General features: G+C 36.9%; 1 protein-coding gene across 2 annotated transcripts in view; it reads right to left on the minus strand.

Annotated features, from left to right (window-relative positions):
• Positions 1 to 709: 709 nt before the first annotated feature.
• RCAN1 (regulator of calcineurin 1) overlaps positions 710 to 19,437 on the minus strand; it is a 42,703-nt gene continuing 23,975 nt past the window's right edge. The window contains exons 2-5 of one of the 2 annotated variants that reach the window (XM_040585030.1): positions 10,011 to 10,202; positions 7,684 to 7,857; positions 6,533 to 6,692; positions 710 to 3,491 (exon numbers count right to left, since the gene is read on the minus strand). In XM_040585030.1, the coding sequence (XP_040440964.1) occupies positions 3,328 to 3,491; positions 6,533 to 6,692; positions 7,684 to 7,857; positions 10,011 to 10,097 (585 nt within the window). In that variant the 5' untranslated portion in view covers positions 10,098 to 10,202 and the 3' untranslated portion in view covers positions 710 to 3,327. The remainder of the gene's footprint in view (positions 3,492 to 6,532; positions 6,693 to 7,683; positions 7,858 to 10,010; positions 10,203 to 19,437) is intronic. The other variant, XM_040585029.1, reaches the window with a different exon arrangement.

Here is a 19,437-nt window from a genome sequence, read left to right on the forward strand (position 1 = left end):
TCTATCTGTTGCTAGGTCACCTAAGGACTAAGCTATTTCTATTACTCTATGCAGGAATTCCCCTGGAGGGGCCTGCTATTGAAGAGCAGCAACACTTTGTTATTTCAAACCACTTCTGTATATAGAACAATTTCTTACAAACATCAATACCTCCAAGTCATAAGTAAAGAAGAATGATAGGCATGAATACCAGTAACTCCTTTCTGCCATGGAAGGACTTCTATCCTTAGCAAGGGTGAAACCTATGCATTTTTGCACAACATGTTTTGCAAGCCAAAGATGCTGTTACTAGGTAAAGCCACTTAAATGCTGATAGATTTTCATATTTCAGAAGTTTTTAAAATAGAATTATTCATGTTGTAGAAGAAAACTGGTTAGAATATTATGAACGCACAGGGATTTCTATAGAATAGTAAGATGTTGATATCTTTATTAGGAAGCACATTAACTTCAGGCACAGAAGAATCAGTTTTTAACTGGAATATTCTGGACTATGTTTTATTCATTAGTAGATTCTCATACTTTGAGATCATGCAAGTCTCTTAAGCAGAAAGCTGGAAAGGTTTTCTCTGAATAAATTCATTTGGTTGGCAAGGATATGACCTGGGACAATATTCTTACCTTTTTCAAATCAGAAGTGTTTGGAAGCTTAAAGTTCAGATTTTGGCGCAAAATCTTCAAAGAGTTTCATGCATGAAATACCACAACATTTACAAGAAGACAACAAAATATTTTAATTTAAATATGCCCCATACTATACAACTGTATAAAATATTGACTAAGCATTCATTTGAACATTAAAAAAAAACAAAAAACAAACAAACAGAAAAAGCAAGCAGCACACTGTAGTAATGATAACAGAAGGTGGCACAGGCCAGGATGTACAACCAGAAACACAGGCAAGTTACTGTCTCACAACCTTTGTTTATAATTACCACCAGAAGGGGAAAACACACTGTAACCATCCCAAGACTTCCCTGGTTTCTAGTGCCCACCTTATTAGGCAGATGTCAGTGTACTAAAATGATGAAAACCATATTGGTATTTAACATTCTGTTCTTTTTAATAGAAAGGTAGCACTGCTTTCTTAGGATTGCTAGGAAACAGAACAGCAGCTACCTAGGTTTCTAATGCAAAACTAATGCTTCAATTGGTAATGATAGAAAGACGTAAAAAGGACAGAACAGGAATTATTCCAACAATTTCAAATTGAATGAAATGAAACACTACATCCAGCAGTAATTTGAGAAGCATGGAAAAATACCTTGGAAAAGCTTAAAGGCAGTTGTGGCAAACCTACAAAGTTTCTCTCAGTTTTATTTATTGTGTGTTAGTAAGCAGTACACACATATCCAGCTGATTGTTACACCTCAGTAATACAAAATAACCTCATACACTCCCATGTCCATAAAACACAGCTCCAGCAATATACGGTATTAGCTCTTCTTGACACTGTTAACACTGAGATAGTGCCACTTGAGTTAGGTCCAAGACAGACGCCAAATACCAGTGTTTCTTTCAGTTCACAGGGCATACCAATCAAAACAAGATCATAACTGCAAGTATTACTAAAAGTTCAATACATTCCTGCTCTCTGTAGACACAGGATATCAATTTCTATTTTGCTTTGTATAATGACGGGCCTTCAATAACACCACTTCTACACTGCGCCACAGCTTGGAATGGCCTCATTATACATGTTACTTCTTAAAATATATATTTTTTATTTAAAAAACAAGGTGTGAACCTGGGAATTTAAAGTCAATGTTTGCTTCAAATGGCACAGAATGAGTTTCTTTGTATTAATTCCAGCTACAAACTCATTCTAAGACCAACTGTGGCAAAAGCAAATCAACAGAGAACCATGCTTTGATTTCTAAAAACACACTGAGAAGCTTCAGACACCCCCCTTCTAAAACTGTAAGTGATATTTTCCCACAGATATCAGTTACTGTCTCTTAAAAAAAATACTGCAACTGTTTCAAAGTGAGGATCTCCATTTTAAAAAACAAGTAATAAAATACAATTCTGTCATCTTTCTTCCTCTAAACTTGCATGTCATGAGCTGTTGTCTTTAAACACTGACATATAAAAAACCCTAAAGCTTCTCCCACATAAACCCATTACTTAAGTATGCATCACTACTTGGCATTAAGCATTTCTAAATACCAGCTTAATTTGGAAGCAAAGCTAGCAAAGTTTATATCTATGGACAAAGCCAGTAGAAAAAGATACAAGTGTGCAGCTTGTAGAACAGTTCACGTCAGGAATGAATGAGGAAAAGGCACTCCATCCCTCTTCGCTGTTCTACACACTGCGTATAATTTTTCAATCACTGTAAAACCTCTGCTCGTAACAATGCAGATTCACATACTGAGTTGAGTTCACATCTCTCCATTACCATTTTTTTCATTGAAAAATTAACATTTCTGTGAATAAGAAACATTAGCTTTATTTATACATTTGAGTACTTTTTTTTTTCCAAATGAGAAAGTCAAAGCTACCAAACAAATACTATTGAAGATATAAATTATCTGAACTTAAATAATTTAAAATCGACTTATTTAAACAACTTTCCTATTGCACATTTTTCCATTACTTTGCCAGATAAAACCCTATATAGTCATTCAAAAGGTTAAAATTTTAAAAGCACGAGTTACACAGCACCAAAATAAGGTGCCGAAAAAACTGTAAGCCTGCTGGAAAAATGAGTGCCAATAAAACCAAATATAAATATATATGTATATACACATCTAGTAGTAAGTCCAGGATGATGAGATAATAAATACTTTAAACAATTTCCCAGATTTCCAGAAACATGTCAGAAACTATAGAAAATAATGCAAAGTTACTTTAGGAGACCAAGAATACACATGCACAAAATCTATAATATGAAAAAGTTTTACAATTCTCATACTTTAATCTTCAAAACCACCTCCGTTATCGCTATGTACTCCACACAATAACTAGCCTATTATTTTGAGGATTTACATCAGTCAGAACAAAGCAAGCTTCCCCCATTTGCTTTATAATGGAACAGCCTACAGTACCCCCAAAAAAGTAAACCTAGTTTGTCCTGTTATGTCTCAAAAGGTCATCTTCTGCCTATCTTTTGTTCCTAGTGATCTGGGAATGCACTCATGACATCCATCAACTTGCAGCATGAAAAATAAGAATGAAAATTCCTTTATATTTTTCTGAGCAAACATATTGGAATTTCTCCTACTATAACTGCTGCTGTTGCCACCAAACCTATGACCTGCTGTTTCCACAGTAAATGTTTCCCTTGCATATGTCTACTTGTAACCTTGGAAAAACAACAGCAGTTCAACTTAAATGGGTAGGAGTATAATCTGGCCTTCTTGTCTGAATAATTTTTGGTTTGGGTTTCTTTGTTTCTTCTTCCACATCATTTTCCTGGTCACTCTCACACACGTGGACGACAACACTAGGAGTAGTGTCAGTTGCAGCATGTAGTTCATACTTTTCTCCTGTAAGTTAAAATATTAGCAAACCTGGTTAAAAAGGATCTATTCTATAGAAAAAGTATAAAAGGAATTAATAAAAATAAAATAATATGTAAAAATGTGCAAGTAATACACTGACAAAAGCCTAATTCCACAACACTTCAGACTGTGCAGGCAGCTGCATTGCCAAGTCATGTTCACCACCCTCAAGTATTTAGGTTCTGTTTTCAAAGCAACATAGCTCAGCTGCTCACTTGAAAGCAAGTTTACATAAATCACCCTAGGCATTCAAGAAAGCATTCTGCATGAGCAGGCATAAATTTTCTTGGTGGGTTTTTGTCATTTTAAAGCATAAAACATTTTCTATACACTGTACCATATTCAGGAAGACTTTGTTTTCCTGAATGATGGCGAAACTACAGGACCTTCCTTCCCCCAAAATCCTTTTACTGTTAAGAAAGCTGGATGCAGTTCTTCCCACCTCAGAGGTGCTCTAAGACTGTTCTAGCATTCAGCAGAGCTAGACAGCAAGCTTCATACCTATATAATGTGAAACACAATACACCTATATAATGTGAAACACAATACAATCAGTGTGTAGAAGTGCTATGACACAAATTTTATTAACCACTGATCTGAAATCTGTTTTTTCCATAACAAAGAATTTGTTTTAAATCTAACTAGGTGTTAAATAATTTAATCTTCCATTAGATCAGGGAAAGAGCAAACTATTTCTTTTTACCCCTTCTCTGGTCAGCTACCTTGAATTTTGTTTCTTGTTACTTTATACTCATTACCTCTCTGTGGAAAGAACAGTCTCCATTAAGACCATTACGGTTATCTGTACATCAGCTGCTCAATAGAGCTAACACCCATGGCAAGCAGCACACACTAGTGTGTCAAGGCTCTGAAGTGGTCTCTGCTCTGTTTCCCCAAGAACTTTAGGAAAGGTAACTGGCACAAAGGGCAGTTCCATAGAAGAAAAGGCTTTTGCCTCCAGTTCTTCAGAAACACACAAGCCACTGGGATAAAGTAACCACTGCCTTGCTCCTTGGTACCAAGTCATTAACTCCATGTTCCAATGGACATCACAGTCAAGAGGCAGAGCTTTACAGGGCTCAACGTTTCACAATATAAATGAAAAATCTCATGGAAAAACAGGATCACAGATCTTCCAATGACCTTACTGCAGGGCATCTCCATAACAGAACTTTCAGGGGAAAAAAGGACCAGCTTTCACTGCTTAGTAAATGCTTATGTATTTATTTTAAGACTTGCAGGGTGGGGTTTTTTTGTACTGCTAAAACTTAAAAGAAATGCCTGTAGTAAAGAAAGCAGCACTCACGGGGCAAGCTCTGAACTTTCATAAAAATCAGTAAGCTGCAACATTATTTATTTATTCATTCCATGTGCTCCGTCAAAAAACTTTTATTCCAGTGAGCAGAGTCTCATGGGACTTCTCTTTCAAAAACTGATTTCAGGAAAACAAAATCTTTGAAAAAACATTCAGTATGTCAGCTGTAATCTTGACGGATGGTTTTAAAGACCTACATGCAGGCTCATCTGCTTAGTTTACATATTTCTGGATAAACAAATTATTTGTGGCAGCGTTTTATACCTCCACTTCTAACTGTAGTATCTTTCCTATAAATTGTTCTTGCCGTTATAATTCACTCACCGTTTAAAAGATGGTATTTATTAAAAACTGGCAATAATCTACCCCAATTTTTATGCCAGCATAAGCATAGATTTTTTGTCCCTCCACAAACTGCAAAGGGCTGAATTTTCACAGGTAAAAATAATTCCCCAGCGGTTTGTGAGATGCCCGTTACTTTCACTAGAATCTTTGGGTATCACCAGCGTACAGTCAACCATAAACTGCTACATAGAAAGCTGATGCATGAGGAATAAAAGTCCTGCCCTACCCTCTTCTCCATCCTTTACTACTGACATAATAAGACGCATTCCCCAAGCTGGTAGGTAAACAGCTATATAAAAATACTACAGTAAAATGATTTAGACTATAGTTTTTATTCTCTTTGGTACTGCTACTAAATTTGGCCATTTTTTCTCTCCCCTAAACTTAATAGTACAGTTGCAAACAAGTTAAATCAGAGTTATAGAACTTGGGAAATATAATTTGCACCAATTCTCATTAAGAAGGTTGTCTTAACAGAGATCTAAAATGACATGAAGGAACGCAATCATTAATCACTGAAAAGTGGAACCATATTTAAAATAAAAACTTCAATTTAGTGAAATTTTACATCTATTTCTGAAAGCAGTACTTGGTTTAAAACACAAGTAGCAGGTAGAACTGTTTCTCCTATCTGTTGTGCTATCTATTTTTAATAAATAGACCTATAAACATGGTTAGATGAAATGACAAACAACTTATGGAACAGCACTAGAAATAAGTGGCAAGTGTACATCCTTAATATCTCCTTTACTTTGGACAATGGGGGGGGGGGAGAAGAGGAACCTGACATAAACTTTATTGCTTTCATAGGGTAAAGCTATCACAGAGTTTCCAATAAATGAATTAATTGCAGCAGATGATAATTAGAAGGAGCAAGGAGTGGCAGAAACTTCTCCCTCTTAACTCCAAAAGAAGATTGAGTTGATACTGATCATTTCCCCTCCTACACATACTATATCTCAGATGCAGAGGTAATTCTAGCACAGAGCCACACAGCTGTTAATGGTTGATTGTCTCAATCTGAAACAGGACTTTCCCATCCCTTCTAAACTTATACAACTACACAATTGCCTCTTCATTTTTAGGAAGCTGCTTCTTGAAAATTCTGATTAACAAGCTAATATATTACTGAAGCAACATTCATACTCTCTACAAGCCCCAAAACAGAGCACATTGTGGAGGTCTGGGCCTTCCAAATGATCCTGTGGAATTACAGTGTGCACAAGAAACCACCATTTACTAACACTTTTTCTGATATCACAAATTTAATTGGTAGGTAGCAATTCATTTAAGAAGTTCTAGAAATTCAGAAAGTTTTAAAGGTGTTTTACCCAACCAAAATTCTAGTGTTTCTACTCCTCCTTACCTGGTCCTAACTTGGAGATGGCATATAAAAGGTCATAGTTAATAACTGGAGTAGCATCTTCTACTTGCTTCCAATCAACAGGTGGAGAGGCAGGAGGTGAAATCAAGAACTGTTTATCTGGATTTGGTGGTGCCAAATGTGAACTTCCAATGTGCAGAGTCTGAAAAAAGCATAAAAGCAAAAGCTGTTTCACTATTATCAATGAAACCATCATTCATGAGGAGTTTTAAGGTTTGGAGAGATGTTATGCTGTAACAGGCACTCAAGGTGGCAGCATGTAACTATACTATTGAAGAGAGCTATATGAAAGACCCAGTATACAAAATACAGACAAGCCACCACATTCATTAACTCTGATGAAACATGCAATGAAGTATGCACATCCGCATCTTCTCATTATGGAGCTTTACAAAAATTTCACCAGAAAATATCTGCCCTTAAAATACTGAAATAGGAGGAAGCTGGATATGGGCTTTAAGGCCTAATGACAAATGGTGTTGAAACTCATTACCACAAGTGAGAGTGGTGAGAATTCTAGAAGGTATATAAATAAACTGGCTCCTTCAGGACTGTCCCTAGGGACATCTGAAACAGACACACATAGATTAATTTTCCCATTAAATTTACGGAGGAAAATACACAGCAGCTACCAAAACGTACCCAGATTACCAGAACCTGAGAGTTTTGCATCTTTAGCAGTGGATGCTAGTCAGCTATGTTGCTGCACTGATGCTGATCTGCAAGTACAAATATGTGCTAAACAAACGATTTGCAGTAACAAGAGTAGGATCAACAGGCAGAATCCTGAATGTGCAGCTCTCTACACTTTGGATTCCCTCAGATACTACCTGAGCACACGTGTGTGTGTGTGTGTGTGTACTGTTGGCAGAGCACACTTGGCTTCCCCCACCCCACTAAACTCTATTCCTATTACTATCGTGTATTCCCTTTCCCCAAGGTTATCAAAACAATACAGGAGACAAATGCAAAACTATGCAACAGTCTCCAAATACTTGTAGGTTTGGAACAATCTGTGATTCTCTAATCAAATAAAAAAATTAACAGTGTTTATTAGCATGATTGAAGACCTGTGGAAGCTTATCGTGAGTTATGCTTTAGTACCTTGTAAGGATAATCACAAAAACACTTACCTGAGCAAAATACAGTTTTATTTCCTTTCCAAGGAACTCTGTCTTGTGCAACTGGATCCTAGCATCTGCTGCAGATAAAGGGTTACTGAAATTTATTCGTACTCTTTTGAAGCTCTTAAAATACTGAAAGGTGGTATCTCTGTCGTACGTTCTAAACAGCGACTCAAATTTGGCCTGAAAAGAATGGAGCAGAGAAGAAAGTGAATAGACAAACTATACATTTTCTCTAAAAAAATACAGAAATAAATTGCAGTTACTAGTAGGGGCATACTACCACTCTTGAATATTGATGTATTTATAACAGCTTAGATTTAGTTTTTTTCTCTTTTATAATGAATTTTTCTAACCTATCATTGTTTCTCTACAGCAGCTTTTTTCTTCCTTATTAAAAAATAGATTATTATCATTAATGACGTGTTGGACGTCATACTCTGAGATAGCAACATACTAGAAACAGTAGTATTAGTAAGATATTGAAAACAAATGCTTGTCTTATAAAATTAATATCCAAAGGCCTTGAAAAAAAGTCTGCCAAGCATGCCTTTGTCTATGTGTGCAATTTTCAAGGAAGCCAACACAACAGTTTTAATAGAGAAAAAAATAAAGCATATTGCAAGCTAAATGTAATTTTCTTCAGTGACTCAGCATGCATAATGAAGTTCATGAACATCTGGTTTAATAGCTGCTACTTTCATTTAGGAAAACGAACATATTACTGAACTCTAGTTTAATAGCCTCTTCTATTTCTGGAACCAAATTCTCAAACGGCTCCCACTATGTTTAAAAAATAATAACAATCTTGAAGTACTAACTATACAGCTCCTGAAGGGTCTTTGACACACCTTCTGTTTTGACTGTGTGGTAAGAGTAGGAACTGGACCAAAACTCCTATCTTCATAGATCTTCAGTTGAGTTACTTTGCTGTCCTTTTGGCATGAAAAGACCGAAGCACCTTTACCAACAGCTGGCTATCTCCATTTTGCACTTCAGGTTTGTGCTCCTAGGGCATCTATGCAAACCCAACTTGCCTATATTTCATATCTTTTTTATGACAACTGCTTACACTCTTACTTCAGGACGCCGGACCAAAGGAGGAGTAGAAAGAAACAGGAGGTTCTGAAGTAGCCATGCTCTTGCCAAGTGAGCTTTCAGGCTCACGCTGAGAACACAGTAACCAGTCACAAACCTTATTTCAACAATGGCATGAGATCAAGCATTCAGATTTCAGATACTTTCAAGTATCTTCTCTTCATAAAAGCTTACTAGAAGTTCAATACAAAGCCAAAATAAACAACTATGTAAAATCACATTGCTTCATTTTTTTTTTACTGTTAGAATTTGACTTAGGAAAAAAGCAACAAAGATTACATAAGAAGGCAGCAATTACTCCAAAATTTCATTTTCCTTCCTGAAAAGCTCTGCTTCACAGACTCACCACAGCTGTACAGAACCACTATATTTCAAAGATATTTTAAAATATCAAGGCTGTCCTGCCCCTGTCTGCTGAGCCACACTTAAGCTTCTTCAAAATGAGCTCTAAAACAAGACCAGGACCTTCTGCACACATAGCTTGTATTTGTTAACCTCCTCTACTCCAGAAAGAGCTGGATGCAACCATGAGAAATAAGCCAAACCCACGCTAATTGCATTTTGAAGTTCACATTCAACATTTAAATTCAGGGAGTACCTGCAAGATTTGTGCAATATATATAGTTTTTAAAATATGTGTGATTATAGAGGTCATAAATGTCATTCTATCAACACAACACTAAGCAAAATGTTATTTTTGTCCTTAAGATATCTCAGCAGTCAACATTCCGCTGTATCAGGACTGGATTACTCTACATTATATTAAGTCTAATCAGTTAAATATAAATCCAAAAGGACTTCTTATAGTGTTAACATTATGCTCTTAACTACATTGCCAGCCAAAAAAACCCATGAAAAGTGTAAATTGTACTAAAAGTTATGTGACTCTTACTACCAAAACTACTATTTAAACGCTTGCTGAAAACACATATGCAAGAGAAGAATACACTATATCTGTATATAGTGTATATCTGTATCCAGTCAAGACAGGCTGGAGGTAAACTTCTGATCGTTTTCAAAAACACATAGCTTAAGATCTAATAATTTCCAGAACAGTCATTTATATCAGAGCATATTGTTGCAGACTTGTATGACCCAAGACCCTTACATCAAACTGAAGTTTTCTTACAAGTCAAAAAGCTATCAAGGCATCTATATTTTAAACAGTGTGAATCAGCACCTATATACTTCGGTATTCCAATAGTTTGCAAAAATAAAACACAAAAGATAAAGCATACCCTTGTTTCTGCTTGATTGAAGACATCACTATCTGCCACACAGGCAATCAGAGAACTAAAACTGTAGTTAAAATTTCTAAAATGCATTTTGTGCTTTGCCAAAGCGATGCTTGCTGTTCCACAGAAACCAATGACTTTTAAGGAAGCCGTTGGTCCTGCAGGCAGCGTTTATAAGGGAAACAAGTCCAGCCCCTAAAAAAAAAAAAAAAAAAAAAAAAAAAAAAAAGGGAAGGTTTCAGAGCATCCTGTATGTGACAGCGAATTCCTGAACAAAGTCCTGCATGCTTTAAGGCAGTCAGGAACAAAATGTAAGCTGGGACTGGAAAGAGGTGACGTCAGCACATTAGTCAGCTTCCCTATGCTAATTACCAGTGCTCGGGAGGATGGAAAAAACAGCTGAGGTTTGCACAGCAGCTGCTTTATCAAGCCTCTTGCAGCATAGTTTCCACTGGTAGTAATTCCATTCAGTGCTCAGACAACATGCTCTTCACTGGAATGGGACAAACCATCTTAAGATGGAAAATGTTACTGCTAAAGGACCAAAGTCTAGAGTAATAGGCTGTAATTAGCCAGGAGGGAAATTTCAAGACTTTGGAACGGAAAACAAATCCCTCAGGTCAATAGCTTTTGGTAATTTTGTGGAAAAAATACACAGACTGAAATGTAGAGATTAGGAGGAATTGATTTTGGAAAATACTTTTTCCCCCCATTACATTTTGAAGATTTCTTCAAAGCAACTATGTGAACTAATTACCATTCTCACTTTATTAAAAACTCATTCTGAGCCTCAAACTGTTGAGGTGTTTTGTTTGGGGATGGCTTGGGGTTGGGATTGGGTTGGGTATTTTCCCCCTTTTTTATTTAATAACAGGAGCTTCATCAGAATTCTGCTGGCGGAGTTTTAAGAGGCAACCTGAACTACTGACAGCAGTGATGAGGTATGAAGCCTACATTTCTGACATTTTATGCTTTATTTGTATCCCAGTTACACAACATTTCCCAAAAAGTAGCACAGGAACAGTTTTTTTGGGTGGTGGGTTTTGGTTTTGCTTTTGTGGGGATTTTTGTTTCTTTGTTTTTGTGGTTTGCTTTTAAATCAAGAACCATTTAAAAAAATCATTAACACTTAAAGTAATTCATTAAGTTTAAACAGAAGCTTTTGCAAGCTATTTGGAACTCTCCTATGCAACATCCAATCAAAATTTACAATTAAGTCAAAATCCTAAGTGTAGTTCATTTTACTATAACATAAGGCTACAACAGAAGCATCAAGTTTTATGAAATACTACAAACAAGAGGCAGCCATAAGATTACAAATCTTATTTCATAAATATTTCATCAGGTATAACTATTCACATGAATAGCCTTCCCTATTTACATGGGCTCTACTTACTTGCTTAATTAAGGACGTTTACTGTTCCACAGGCTAAAATCCCCATTTAGTAGTCAAAATCTCTGCTATTGTAAAGTTACCTTAGCATGAAAGACTACTCAAGACCAACTTCCTAGCACCATTTTTCAGAAGCCCTCACTTAAGCATAAGCTCAGCTCAGTCAAACAGAAGGTGCTCTCTGAAGGACAACTCAACAACAAGTATAGATGCTGTCAGTGAGATTAAAATCAACTCTGAAAAAAAGAAAGAGATTACAAGCCTCCAGTACTCCAGGAGCACCTAACATACTGGGTACCTGACAGACAAAGATAGGAAGAAACAGCAGCTCCTTTCCTCTCCCCAAGCTCACAGGAACACTGTCCAGATCTGGACTGGGCACACATACAGTGAGAACAGGTCTGAGTTCCCAAGCCCATGACCTGTACCCAGAAACACAGATACTTAAGAAGAGGATTCATAAACATCCATCATGTCAAATCACCTGAGCTCACACTGAAAATCACGCCGAGTATGTCTTGAATCCTGCCCTTGCCCTGGAATTAGGTTGTTGAGTATCTTAAAGACTTCAGAAGTGGAAGCACTATGCATGACTCCATAGACCAGTGGTCAGGATGCTCATCTGGAAAATATGGCCGTGAATCACCTGAGCGTAAAACAAAAACAAGCTTTCCACATACTAGATGAATGTTATAGCTACTGATAAGAAAGTAAAGAAGGTTCCCCCCTTAACCTACTACTGAGTCAGTCATTTGGCACACTCTGAGGCTACAGAGGTGACTGCAGCATCTCTGTGGGTGACAGGTGGAAAGAATACCTCTTTTGTAGAGCATCATTTGGCCTACACAGGAGGCAGTTTGAGCTGCTCAACAGAACGAAGCTTTTGGCAGCCTAGCTGCAGACCTTTATACAGCTAAGTGTGTCAAAGCTTCCTAGCAGTCCAGTGATTGTATAAGTCTTCAGAAGCCTTATTTTGGACTTCACAGTTGAAAGTAGGACAGGTAGATCCTAGGCACTTGTATCTCTTTAACTCTAGACTTACATTTTTATGCCCAGATCCCATGAAGAGTAAGACATTAAAAATACCTCTGATTGCTATCCTCAAGGCCACCAACACATTACTGAGACTCAAGGAAAATGACTTTTCAAGGCTTACTACAGCCATCTTTCAAATATAACTTTATTACTGAAAACAGGACAACAGCCTGCTGTATTACTGTTAGCTGTAAACAAACCATTTTTGAGAACATTTAACATCTCACAAAACAGATTTTTCACAGTGTTCTCCAGATTTAAAATATACATTGAGTTTTCTACTGATACACAGTAGCTTTTTACTTTGGCCATTTAAAAAGACCAAGAAAAGAAACTAGTTCTACTCTGTTCCATTTTATCATTATCAACATTATTTTTTTGGTAAGGTGCCGTCACCAATAACTCTTAAAGAAACAGGGGGCAGGGAGGTTGCATACTAAAAATCCATTTGCAACACAGAATAAACCAGGAACTAGGTGGGGGTGGGTTTTTTGGGTTTGGTTTTGGTTTTTTTTTTGGTGGGGAGTTTACAAAATTCATGTTGAAGTGGTCTAATATCCTTACTGATATGCTTGATTAGAAAAAAACCGCAGTCTACAGTGTCTTGATTACTGGATTAAATAAACTACCTTGAATTATTAAAAAACAAACATAAGGACATACTTTCTCAAAATAAAATAAAAAAAATTATCACTACCCCTGCTTCATTTATTGAAGTGCTATTTAGGGTAGCAGTATTATGTTGAGGGCCCTGAGATCTACTGTAGAAATCAAGAGTCAAAGTTACAAAACCACCATTACAAAATCCTGAACAGTGTTGCAATGTTTCTTCTGGCATGTTCAGGTCCTGTAACATTTGCTAACCACATGCTAACGAACTGTCTGGAACAAGAACATGGCAAGACTATCAGTACTTCTAGATTAGACATTCTGATACTATCAGAGCGCAGTTTTTCATCCCAGAGACTGCTGCTTTCTGTCTTCTCTTTGAGACTCCCTAGTGACCTACACAAAGAGAACAAGGGCATGGAGACCACCTGCGTAGATATTTGCTGTCATCTAGACACCAAATAATGTCTGATATTAAAGAACACAAACTTCATCAGTGCAACAGGATGCTGCTGTACTTTGGGCAACAAGAATCAGGGAAAGCAAATGGGTAAGAATAGTATGACATGGGTCAGCCCTGCTTCCTCAGGTTTCACCTTTCCCTCGAAAGGTACAGACTCTGGAGCTCAAGTTTTAAAAGCTGAGTTTTAAAAATTGCAGACAAGATGCTCAATGAAGACCTAAATTACTCTGTAACATCAATAGCACCTGACAGATTCTCCACTAGTAAGACTTCCCAGGCAGAGAAATTTAACACAGACCATTTTTTGATTACTTTTGGGGGTGAAAAGAGAAACAAGGAGTCAAATGAGCGTATGGAAGAGGGGGAACACAAAACGATTGAACGCCATAAATAGTTCTATATTTTAATCTCCACATGCAGTAAAATAGGTAAGGCACAGAAAAGGAGGAAATTAAATGAGACCACAGAAGGAGAAAAAAAGGCAACTCACAAAAATTACTTTCATTGCTGATAACTACATTAGCAAAGCTGACAACCTGAGGAAGCAAATTAACATGGATGTAAGCATGTTGGCAATTCTGTAAGCTAATAAAATGGTCGTCTACAATTAGAAAATATGGTCTAGAAAAATACAGTCCATTCTTCTCTCATATCCCTGGCAGACTTTTACAATTGCCCTTGGAGGGTGCTCTTTATGTAATCCCTGTACTCCCGCTATATATTCTTGCTGATCTTTTGCTATCAACATATAGTTTCTATTCCTGTTTTCATGTTAATTATCTTGCCTTAGCCCTTACAACAGGGACAAACACCTTGAAGTCAGCTAGAATGAATAATCATACTTACTAGTTTCATCTTCCTAGCGGTTGGAAGAGGGAAGGGCAGACAGTAAGGTATAAAGAGCTCACAGAACTATCCATGCATGCCTAGGGCTCAGTAAGCTCTGCTCTGTGTACACTAGCACACACTTGAATTCAGGCAACCTTCTAGTCTGCACTGCTCTGTTGGTACAGGGTGCTATGTGTCTGCTTGTTTTAGCTTGCACGCTAAAAGAGAGAATGGGAAAAGCTAATAAATGTTCCTTTTAGAACTTAACACTCATCTAGAGCATGGCTTCAGTGCGCATTCAGGTAAAACCAAAAAATCCCCAGAACTCAGACCCACTGAAAAAGTAAGGAAGTTTAACATACAAACGTCTAAGGAGCACATGTCCTTGACAGTGTATTTTTCCCTACTGCCTTTAACTAACACTGCCATCAGGAAACAGTAACTTTCTCCATCATTGGAAAACCTTCTTTTCCCTGCCCTTGGGATCCAAAACATGAGCTGTTTTCATGTGGAGGTTTGTGTTGTGGGGTTTGCTTTGTTTTGAAACTTACTTGATGAGCGAGAGAAGTCACATCAATGCCGGCTGGCTCAATCAAAGAGCCAGGAGCAAGAGCAGCGAGTTAAGTCACTTGCCTTAAAATGTCTGCACAGTTCATTTTTGGCTGGTAAAATGAGACTAAGAATCAACATCCCTGCCATCCACCCCCACCCCCAAAAAAAACAAACCCAAAACAAAGACAAAGTGGACATGATTCCTTTTTGCAAGTCTAACAGGATCTGTTAGGAAGTAAAATTCACAGCAGACCAATCACACTTTAGTATGCTTTTCTCCTAAAAATCCTTACAATCGCATAAGCACTGGGAGACTGGCAATCTTCATGTCTAATCCAGAACACGGGAATGGCTATACACCTACTCATGCAGTCAGGCAGTAACACACAGCCCCTAACTTAGCAGTACAAATTTTTCTCATGCCAGTCAAAACCAGATCAAAAACAGAGGCAGAAGAAGGGAGTCAGAATTATCATACAACTGAAAGCATTAATGGACAGTTTCTTCTGATTTGTGATTATGAAAACCAAAGTTTTTCAAACTTGTGTACTGATTATGTAATCTATACATTCATCAGATCATCAGAAAGATACTACTAACTCAATGTATATATTTATTTCACTTGTACCTCAGCAGAGAAATGATCTGCAGCAAAACACCTTTTTAACAAGCAAAAAGAGTCTTCAGTATTACAGAATAAACTGCACAAATAATATTTGCAAATTTATTTACAGTAAAGAAATCACAGAGCACAGCACTATAAGTACACAAACTGGTTTTACAAATTACACAGTGCTACGTGCAGCGTATTAAGTCAAGGTAACACCCACACAATGACAAAATGGAAAAAGGGGCATGAAGCATGGAGTTAAGACTGTCATCACCAGCTCCTCTCATTAACTTTGTTTATAATGTGGAACAGCAAACACATGACCATTCACCATTTCATATGCTTACAAGTATTTTAGTCACTGAATTTCCAGTCATAAAAATAGAGACAAAAATTTGTGCAGTTCTAACAAAATTTAAGCATCTGATTCCATGTAATAGGACACACAAAAGAAAAACCTATCTATCTGCACTACATCATTATGCCGAGTACTATATAGGAGCACTATTTGAAAAAAGTATTCAATGGCTATAAACCTTTGAACTGTTGGATGTTATTTTCAGATCTAAAAAGAAATGTTTCAAAACTGAAGCTCAAATACTTGTCAACAATATTTATCAAAACATTAGTCCTGCACTATTATCACTAGCGTATTTTGTATATTAGTGTAGATACTTATTGCAGATAGACATGGCTAGACTCAGTTTACGCTAAAAGTTGAAGACCACAGTCCTGGTGTGCAGTGCCACCTCCATTTTTAAAGTTTTAGCTGTTCCAGGAAAATCTTTTCCTCTTCCAAACAGAAAACAGAGCAGAGAAATGAGTGACCATTTTCTAAGAAGTCAGGGAAAAAAATGTAAAAGCAAAGCAGAAAAGCTATGAAGATTGTGCATCTTTACTAAGATGATACACATCTTAGTCATCTTAAGATGCAAGACTCAAATACCTTTATATACCTAAAATTACAGAATAAATGCCAATCAAAACAAGTTTTTCCAAAAAACTCTACCCATTTCTCCTGTATTTATTTCTATTTAAATTCATTAACTGATTCACTTTAATTACAAAATTATCTACAGGCAATATATTTACAATAGAAAGAATATATCATGAAAAACAAAGTCTTTTTGCAGTATTTGGGTAGAGGGACTGAAAAAGGGAAGGAGAAAGTTCCTGCAAGGTCAGTCATAAACATTCCTCCACCCCCATCACAGAGAGAGAATTTGGTTTCAAATGATCAAAACAACCTTCAAGAAGATGCTTCTTAGAAGTATACAAAAATACCTAAAAAAGACTGTCCAGCAATACTGTAGTTCAATCCATTACAAGATTATAATCTTTAACCAAGACAAATGTAAACAAGATCATTCCCATGGCCGGATACAGTTGCAGTGTTGATTATCTATTTCTATTTAAGGCAGAAAGGAGAAAGAAAAGGCAACAGGGACAATAGTACAGTGTATAACTCATCATGGAAGCAGTGCACATGCAACACTAGAAAAGGCTAACTATGGAAAGGGAAGGGCAGGAAATCCTTAAACAACTCTTCTAACTTAAACTCGTTGAAGGCTTCTATAAATATAGGTGTCTATATAAATCCTTTCCTCCGAGTGGAGATTAAAAAAGGGGAAAGAGGAAAATTCTCCAAAGATCATCTATATTTATTATGAACTAAAAAAGAACAAGGGCTTTTAAACCAAAATGTGTTAATAGGCCATTTTTGCATACTATAGAAAAAGCATCTGTAAACTACTTACAGCAGAACTGAAGGAAGTTATTTGTTTAAAAAATGTTCCCACACCCCCCAAGATATAAAGTAATGTCTCATAAGCACTGTGTAACTATGAAATAAAGGAAGCATGAGGTATTCTTCCTACCACTATAACTAGGAAAAATCATCAGCAGCCTGACCTTTTCAAGGTTATTTATTTGAATGCCAGCGTGGGGAAAAAAAAACACAAAACACCACCTAGACAGTAATTAACAGATAGGTAGACTTGTATGATGAAACAATTTAAGAAAGAAGGGACATGCTACACACATCAGCTACTAAAACAAAAACAGCCCTTCCAAGAGTTATTTCTTGAGTGAGGGGCCACCTTCTGAAGATGAAGAACACTTTGTTTTGTAAAGAGGGAACAGCTGTAAAGTTATTTATAAGTTAGATTCAGCAGAGGGAGAGGTCCAGGGGATAGGGCACATGCTTAGAGTTGGATTCATGCATTCTTTAAGCACGTCATACATATTCTGACACTTACCACAGCTGGAGCATTGCACTCCAATGCTGCCTCTGCACATTGCCCATGCATTAGGGTGAACTAAGGGGCACTAAAGAAATGTTGCTGCTGGACTTGTACACTGGCATCTAAAAGATACCATGTTTCAAGACTGAAAAGGGACCAGATTTCAGAGAAATGGGCCTTTTAAGTGTTGACAGTGACATAACTAGAACTATCTTCAGCAGCCAAAGCAAGAAGTGATGAGGAATGGAAGTTCTTGCATAAAGACAAACACATCACGACAGTTTACAAGAGAGGATGTTAAGTGAAAGACACAGAAACCAAGTTCTGTAAATCTCTCTCATGGTCAGAAGGAAAAAAACCCCAGAAAGTGATCCAGCAGTACATCACATCCAGTCCCAAAACTGATACTATTTTATTCAAACCCTATCAAATCGAAGCCAGTGTGGTCACAGCTCCCCAATACCCAGATGTTCCAGTAGCAAGCACGCACTTTCAAAATGTCTGCCTTCCACCCTGGAGCTAGAAGCAGGATATACAACACAAATCAAAACCACTAACAGAACACCGAACCTAGATTTGATTTATGAAATAAAAAACCCAAGCCACTAAACTATGATCTGTTTTGATATATTCATATACAAGTACAGAGACGAAGACATGATAGGTTTTACAAAATGGGAGTTTTTTAAAACTAAACTTTGAGATGACTGGGTAAGGTTATGATCCAGATTCATATATTAAAGACTGTCTTCTAAATATACATTTATATTATAATATGTCAGAGTAAAAGCTTGATGTCAGCATCCTAGTCTCTTAAATCACTTGAGAAAAAAAATACTTGGCTTTCTGGCTATGAGAGACACACTGATCATCACAGCAGGATTAAAAGGCAGGTGGCATTTTTGGTTCAATATGCTTCCATATCCATTGAAACTTTTCTGAAAAGACAAAAAAAGTAAAGATATTTTTATCTCACTTTGTACATTCTAGATAATGAAGGAGATAATGATAAAAGGTCAGCACAGAGGAAAAAAAGCAGAAGGAATGAATCTATGTCAGCTTATCTTTATTCCCTACTCAACATCTAAATCAAGAGTTACCATTATAAAGCATGAATCATTGCATATCAAAGCTTCAGATAAACCAGTTTAAGATGGCCAACTATTTTTTCATTGAGCAGCCAAGGTTTTGTTTTCAAATCTTTTCTGAAACAGTCAGCATTTTAGTGGTTTCCAGACCTATGACCAAGGATCTCTGATGGGTATTTTGGATCAGCTGCTTAGACAAGGACTTCCAAAGTTTTGTAGTGCCAGAAAACTCTGAAGCCAGCCATCATTTCTACTGATGATTTTGGAGGCTGCTAGGAGCATTCCACCAACCTGTGTTTTGGTATGACTTACACCATTATCTCTACTCCTCGATCCCACAGAGTGAACTGCCATATGACATGTCTAGAATATGTTAAGCAAAAATTTCAAAACAAGTAAGTGACAACTGATGGTGGAAACCAAAACCCAGTCATTCCTATCTGACTGCACTCAAATAGAATCAGAGCTTTTGAGCTGCAAAGAATCTTCCATGATCACATTTGGGAATCAAATCAGTTCACCATGGCTAGTTAAACAAAACAGTAATAAATAGGGAAGCATACAGCTGTATTCACTCCTCAGTTCCTCGTGTATTTTCCTATTGGAAGG

The sequence above is a fragment of the Falco naumanni genome, chromosome 2 (assembly GCF_017639655.2).
Source record: "Falco naumanni isolate bFalNau1 chromosome 2, bFalNau1.pat, whole genome shotgun sequence".
Classification (NCBI taxonomy): Eukaryota; Metazoa; Chordata; class Aves; order Falconiformes; family Falconidae; genus Falco; species Falco naumanni.